The sequence below is a fragment of the Podarcis bocagei genome (genome assembly GCF_964188305.1).
Source record: "Podarcis bocagei genome assembly, chromosome: 5".
NCBI lineage: Eukaryota > Metazoa > Chordata > Lepidosauria > Squamata > Lacertidae > Podarcis > Podarcis bocagei.
In genome coordinates this window covers 94560031-94567558 of record NC_138129.1, presented here as the reverse complement: position 1 = coordinate 94567558, position 7528 = coordinate 94560031, and the positions used below count along the sequence as shown (strand labels likewise).

Below are 7528 nucleotides of genomic sequence, written 5' to 3'. Positions count from 1 at the left end.
TAAAGAAAAAAGAGAAAATATATGAACAAGATGTGATGTGGAAACAGCAAGATAAGATGGGATAGAACTATGAACTTTGTTTGGACTGATTTGGACTGATTGGGACATTAACGCAGCAGCAAGAAGATGATCAGAATCCCCCTTCGGATCTTGAAATATGGGTCCCCCCAACAAAATTTAAAATTCGGCTTTGTAATTTGGAATTTATGTGATATGATTTAATTTGATGTGATTGGCCAGTTAATAAAAAATATTTTTTTTAAAAAAGGAAAAGACCCTGATGCTGGGAAAGATGGAGGGCACAAGGAGAAGGGGACGACAGAGGATGAGATGGTGGGACAGTGTTCTCAAAGCTACAAACATGAATCTGATCAAACTGCGGGAGGCAGTGGAAGACAGGAGTGCCTGGCGTGCTCTGGTCCATGAGGTCACGAAGAGTCGGACACGACTAAACAACTAAACAACAAGATAACAAAAGGTGGGGGAAGCAAATTTTTTTTAAAAATGTGAACCATAAAGTTTCTCCATCTAGAAGGACAAAAGTACAGCACAGCTGCAAAGAGATAATAAAGTATTAATAACTCATACATAGATTCTCTTGATATTTAAGATATTTAAAAATAAAAGTATTCTCCACCTGCAAGGTCCATCATTTACTTGTCCTTATCTTAGAATTTGGGTATTTGCAACATCCTCTGCCTTCACTGCACCAGCTGAAATTGCACCAGTTGAAATACAGTGGTACCTTGATTCTCAAACTTAATCTGTTCCGGAAGTCCGTTCCAAAACCAAAGCATTCCAAAACGAAGGCATGCTTTCCCATAGGATGTAATGCAAAATGGATTAATCCATTCCAGACTTTTAAAAACAACCCCTAAAACAGCAATTTAACATGAATTTTGCTTTCTAACGAGACCATTGATCCATAAAATGAAAGCAATAAACAATGTACTGCAGTCAGACAATCAATCAGTAGCTGAACTGGGTTCCACACAGTCACAAAAACAAAACAAAAAAGCCACAAAAACAAAAATGCAAAATTAATAGCAAAAACAGGCAAATAGCAAATGCTGGCTGATCATCAATTCACCAACAGAACTTTTGAGCATGATTTTAGAGCCAGCCTCTCATTCACCTTAACTCCACCTACTGCGGCTATTTTGCTTTGTGGACCACTTTGGCTTCAAATGTTCTTCAAGAAGCACGCCACTTTCTGACGTTCACTCCCTCTTCTCAGGCTGGTCCAGCAAATGAACAACCAGAAGAACTGCGCGAAAAAACACTGAGAGGTTTTCAAGGCAAAAGTTCAGCTCTTCGGCAACTATCTCCAAAGCAACCGAAGAAGGTACAAAAACTCCCTGCAAACATAAGGCTGCGAGTTCAGGCCCTTCCAAACGAAGAAGAGAACAATTGGCTCTTGCTGTTTGCACTGAGATTGCTCATCATGCGGCTTTCAGATCCTTGACTTTGATGGGTTAATAAGGGCACTTTCCCGGGCTTCAACCACATGGGTAAGAATCCCAAGTGGACTTCATAGTCCATGTTATCTTGTTGTCAGCAGACCAGATACCTGCCTGCTCAGAGAGGGTAAGACAAAAGCAGACATTGAGAGCCAGAAGACTACCATTTAGTTTCCAGGGCAACATGTCACCTCTAATTTGCCTAGCGGTGAAATATGCCTAGGGAAGCGGGTGGCGCTGTGGGTTAAACCACAGAGCCTAGGACTTGCCAATCAGAAAGTCGGCGGTTCGAATCCCCACGACGGGGTGAGCTCCCGTTGTTCGGTCCCTTCTCCTGCCAACCTAGCAGTTCGAAAACACGTCAAAGTGCAAGTAGATAAATAGGTACCACTCCGGCAGGAAGGTAAACGGCGTTTCCGTGCGCTGCTCTGGTTCGCCAGAAGCAGCTTAGTCATGGGGCCTCCTGCTGCCACCGCGCCACTAGAGCACGATTTCTGTTCTCATCCTGAAGCAAAGTTCTTAACACGAAGTACTATTTCTCGGTTAGCGGAGTCTGTAACCTGAAGCGTATGTAACCTGAAGTGTATCTAACCCAAGGTACCACTGTAACCTGTTGAATCAGCCCAATGGCCCCATCCAGTTCAGCATCCTGGACAGAAGAGGTTTAAAGACGCTTTCAAGGCAAATCTTTTTTTAAAAAAAGTAGTATAAACACTGACAACTGGGAAACACTGGCCTGTGAGTGCTCCAATTGGAGAACAGCCTTTGCCAAAGGTGTCATGGGCTCTGAAGATGCTCAAACTCAAGATGAAATAGAGAAACGTGCCAAGAGGAAGGCGTGCTTGGCAAACCCCCACTGTGATCGACTCCCGCCCAGAAACCAATGCCCCCACTGTGGAAGGACATGTGGATCCAAAATTGGCCTCCACAGTCACTTGTGGACTCGCTGTTAAAACCGTGTTCATGGAAGGCAATCTTACTCAGCTATGAGGGATCACCAAAGAAGAAGAAGAAACGGTACTCTCTCCCTTCATTTCTCCTGTGCTATATTATTCCTGGCAAGCTCCGATCCCATTCGTTCTTTCTGCGCAATTATAAAAGAGAAAGCTAAATCCCTGCTGATTTTGAATCCACCTCGGCTCACGATTACATGTGCACGACAGTCATCTTTTCTCATTTACTAGTCACTGGCCAATCAACTACAATCACTTGTGGACTCGCTGTTAAAACCGTGTTCATGGAAGACAATCTTGCTCGGCTACGAGGGTGTCCAAAGAAGACCCCATCATTGCGCCAGACGGCACTGCACCGTCGAGCAAAGAACAGCATCTGCTCTTGCTGAGCAACAGAAGCAAATTGTTTCCCACAATATTTTTTATTTTATTTTAATACACAGGTCTCCGTAGGTGGCACAGGCGAGAGCGGACTTTAAAGGGAGGGATGAGGAGGAGCCGTTCTCGCCAGGCTGCCCTGGGGGGGGGGAAGGAGGAGCAGGATGTGGGCAGGGCGAGCAACGGGATTGGATCCTGACTTTGTCAATCAAGAAAGGGTTGGGGGAGAAAACGGGGTGGGGGGCGTGTTGTTGTTGCCGAGGCTCTTTTTCTTGCTGGTGGGGTGTGGAAGGACGCAAACCATCATTGCAAAACGGGGCAAGGGGTGCCTCGTTGCGCACGGCGCGCTCTTGACTTCTGCATGGAGCGGGGGAAAGAAAGGTTGGAAGCCGGAGAGGAAGCCTTTCCCGGGATGAACGGAGAGCCGCCGAGACGAACAGCTGGTAAATAAGAACTTGCAGCGGTCAGTACCGCAGGTTAACACAGCCCCCCCGCCCGGGCGCCGCTTCTTCCATCCATCACTTTGCGCCAAAGCTGGGTTGGGTGCATGGCATATTTATAAATTTGTGACTTCCGGCTTGTCACGTCTTGCCTCTATTTGGAGGGAGGGGTTGAAGGGGGGAGGCTCTGCAATGTGTTGTTCCCTCCCCCCCCGAAAATACAACAACTCCCCACCTGCTCCATGTATCTGCTTTGTGCGTAAACATTATTTTAAAATGTAAAGCTAGGCAGGGATGCTGCTTACGTCCCATTTCAGGAGTTCATTTTTTGTAACTCCCTTCGCTGCTCTCACCTGATAACTGTGGTGAGGGAATAAGGAGTCCTATCTGGGTGCAAATTGCATCTAAAAGACCTTTATAGAAATGGTGATTTAATCATTCCTACTGTGGCCTTTCTCTCTCCCTCCCCACCCCAGTATGGAATAATTAAGACTGTGTACCCCTCTCCCTGTTGCCTTTGTCCATGGAGTTTTCTTGGCAGGGATACTGGAGTGGCTTGCCTGTTCCTGCTCCAGGTGGATCACGTTTGGTCAAAACTCCCCACTATGACCTGTCCATTTTGGGTGGCCCTGCACTGCATAGCTCATAGCTTCTCTGAGTTATTCAAGCCCCTTCGCCATGGCAAGGCAGTGACAGTATCTTAAAAAGCAGAGACATCACCTTGCCGACAAAGGTCCGTATAGTTATAGCTATGGTTTTCCCAGTAGTGATGTATGGAAGTGAGAGCTGGACCATAAAGAAGGCTGATCGCCGAAGAATTGATGCTTCTGAATTATGGTGCTGGAGGAGACTCTTGAGAGTCCCACGGACTGCAAGAAGATCAAACCTCTCCATTCTGAAGGAAATCAGCCCTGAGTGCTCACTGGAAGGACAGATCCTGAAGCTGAGGCTCCAATACTTTGGCCACCTCGTGAGAAGAGAAGATGCCCTGGAAAAGACCCTGATGTTGGGAAAGATGGAGGGCACAAGGAGAAGGGGATGACAGAGGACGAGATGGTTGGACAGTGTTCTTGAAGCTACCAGCATGAGTTTGACCAAACTGCGGGAGGCAGTGAAAGACAGGAGTGCCTGGCGTGCTCTGGTCCATGGGGTCACAAAGAGTCAGACACAACTAAGCGACTAAACAACAACAACACCCCTCTCCCCAGTTAACTGGGAGTAAGCCCCGCTGAATACAGATTCTGAGCTGTAAGAGGGCGACACAGGTACATCATGAAGCCCTGCGGCCTGATTACTTGTGGGAAGTTGCTTTACACCAGATGAGACTACTGTTCCCTCTAACCCAGTGTTCTGACTGCTACCCAATCCTTTTTTTAAAAAAAAACTAGCGGTACTTTGCTGCAGCCTGTGCCCTCGCCATTTGGATATAGTGTGCAGGCTTAGTTCCCACAATGGATAGTGAAAATGGCATGGCAGCAGGTAGCCAGTGGGGTACCCATCAGATGTTGCTATACTACAACTCCCAGAAACATCTGGCACCATGTTGGCTACCCCTATAGTGTGCAGGATTTTGGATTGCTTGGAAACAAAGCCCATCTTAGGGCCCTCGTACTTACGGGACCGCCTCTCCTGGTCTGCCCTGCAGAGGACCTTAAGGTCCATGAATAATCATAGTTTAGAGGTCCTGGGCCCTAAGGAAGTTAGAGTATCCTCCACCAGGGCCAGGGCCTTCTCAGTGATAGCTCCAACCTGGTGGAATGCTCTGTCCCATGAGACCAGGGCCCTGCAGGATTTAACTTCCTTCTGCAGGGCCTGTAAGACAGAACTATTCCGCCTGGCTTTCAATTTGAACCTGGCCTGATCTTCTGTTCCTCTTCTTTCCCTCCCCCTCCCCTTTTTGTGAAGATTGCCTGCTCTGGGATCCCACAGCTGGTTCTTCCCTGGTCTCCTCGCTGGCCCAAATGGGACTAATTTAGCCATCTAGCCCTGGTGATCATCTAATGTTTATTGGATGGATTTCCCCCCAAATTGATTTTTTTATTCTATTGTTATTTATGCTTAATACCGTATTTTATGCTGTTTTTTGTAGCATCAATTAAGTGTTTTAAATTTGTTGTTAGCCGCCCTGAGCCCAGTTTCCTGAACCAGGAAGGCCGGGGTATAAATAAAAATGTATTATTATTTATTATTATCTCCTCTTTTGCAGGCTTGGCTGCGACCAGAGCTCAAACGGAGGAGACCTCTGCACTTCATCGTATGTGATCTGTCCCTAAGATGCTGAAGGATGGATGTGGAAGGGAGCTGGGAGTCTGACAGTGACACTTGCGGCACAGGGGAAGATCGCTCGAATGACTGCATTCCTGAGTGGGTGGGTCAGAAAGGTGGCCTCCGGCTAGACGTAGATGAAGACTACTCTCTGCCTCCCAGCCCTGAGGGCAGCCTTGATGGACCTTCAAGCCATCAGGATATCCCTGTAGACCTGCGCTGCGAAGAAGACGAAAGGAATGGCGTATACGGTCAGTGGAGCGATTCAACCACAGCCAGGGGCTTCATCACCGCTAGCACCAAATTTGACCTGCAGTGTGAAGGTGAAGACCCGGAGCCTCGTTCTTCTGCGCACGCCAGAGGCAAGGTTAGTGAGGACATTGTCATCATCAGTTCTTTAGATGAGGAGGAGCCAGTGCCGACATCTGGCGATGTCCTACCTTACCGCCGCAAGGAATGTGGAGAGGCCTTCCGCCATCTTGGCAGGTTGGAGGAACGCCAGCGGTACCACGGGGCTGAGCGTCCGTACCGGTGCCCCGTCTGCGGCAAAGGGTTCTTCCGTATGGCCAACCTGAGAACGCACAAGCTCATCCATTCGAGCGACAGGCCGAACAAGTGCCCAGAATGCGACAAAGGGTTCCTTCACAAAGTCGACCTCTGGAGACACCTGCGGAACGTGCATAAGATAGAACATTCGAAGTCGCTGAGGAACGGGCCTTTCATCGTAGTGTCTCCGAAGGCTCAGAGCCAAAGCAGCGAGGATTTGGCCTCTTCCAGGGTAGATCCAGGAGAACCAGAGAGAGAACAGCCTAAACCATACATATGCCCGACTTGTGGCAAGGGTTTCCGTACGTCCAACTTGCTGTCCAAACACAAGGTGATTCACCGGCAGGATAAACCGTACGAGTGCCAAGAATGCGGGAAAGCCTTCGTCCAGCTGCTCCGCTTGAAAAGGCACCAGAAAATTCATACTGGGGAGCGCCCTTTCCATTGTGAAGAGTGTGGTGGGGCATTCACACGCCTGACTTCGCTGCATCGTCACCAGCGCATCCATACCGGAGAGAAGCCCTATTCGTGCACGTACTGTGCTCAGGATTTCACAGAGTCAGGCTCCTTGAGGAGGCACGAGCGTATTCACCAAATGAAAACTTCATAGGGTCATGGCACATATTGCATTTGTGGATGCAGGGTGCGTGTGCGTGTGCAGCTGTACACTTAAGAGGTCCCATGAGTACACCTTGAAGCATAAAGTATGAATATAACAAACATAAAATAAATTTTTGAAAAATAAATAAATTCCTTCCAGTAGCACCTTAGAGACCAACTAAGTTAGTTATTGGTATGCATGCACACGAAAGCTCATACCAATAACTAACTTAGTTGGTCTCTAAGGTGCTACTGGAAGGAATTTTTTAAAAATTTCTTTCAATTTTTTTATTTTGTTTCGACTACGACAGACCAACATGGCTACCTACCTGTAACTGTAACAAATGTGTCTTGTACAGGTGTGCTTGTCAGGAAATCGCCACTGAGTGCAGCTCACTTGGTGGAAAGCCTAGGTTTTCCTCTGTGTAATGTGTGAAACCATCCATAAACTAATTCTTGTAGGCATCAAACCATTTATTTCTTCCTGTGCAAAATCCCTTGGCAACTGCTGTTTGTTCGTGTAGCACAAAATATATGCAACGTCCCTTTTAAATCTCACTTATCCTTGCAAACAGTCTTGTAAGCTAAGTTGTTCATAACTTCATCTGGGGAAACGTCAGACTTGACTCAGCTCCAGTCCACGTTTGACTGTCCCAAGTAACTCCACTACACAACATGGCAGGTATTTCCCAGCATCCTCTGTGGTGTTGCAAAGGATTCTGGGGAACATCTCTTGGCGTGATTGCTGGGGACTCACGGGCACTTGGAGAGATTTCTGTCCGAGGACTGGCTTGGGTTAGAGCATGGGTCAGCAGACTAAGGCCCGTGGGCTGGATCAGGCCCAATTGCCTTCTGGATCCGGCCCGTGAACAGTCCGGGAATCACC

General features: G+C 47.7%; 1 protein-coding gene across 3 annotated transcripts; it reads left to right on the top strand.

The window, feature by feature from the left end:
- Window positions 1–3046: 3046 nt before the first annotated feature.
- On the top strand, window positions 3047–7214 carry LOC308587232 (uncharacterized protein). 3 transcript variants are annotated; one of them, XM_081194624.1, is made up of 2 exons: window positions 3047–3234; window positions 5438–7214. In XM_081194624.1, the coding sequence occupies exon 2, from the start codon at window positions 5516–5518 to the stop codon at window positions 6650–6652; it is 1137 nt and encodes a 378-aa protein (XP_081050750.1). In that variant the 5' UTR covers window positions 3047–3234; window positions 5438–5515; the 3' UTR covers window positions 6653–7214. The 3 variants fall into 3 exon arrangements, with proteins under 3 accessions (XP_081050750.1, XP_081050752.1, XP_081050751.1); XM_081194626.1 differs by having other exon boundaries at window positions 3047–3254; XM_081194625.1 differs by having other exon boundaries at window positions 3047–3334.
- The last annotated feature ends 314 nt before the right edge of the window (window positions 7215–7528 follow it).

What these genes read in the sequence shown, in the direction of transcription:
- LOC308587232 (XM_081194624.1), top strand. Translation starts at nt 5,516, where the DNA reads ATGGATGTGGAAGGGAGCTGGGAGTCTGACAGTGACACTTGCGGCACA.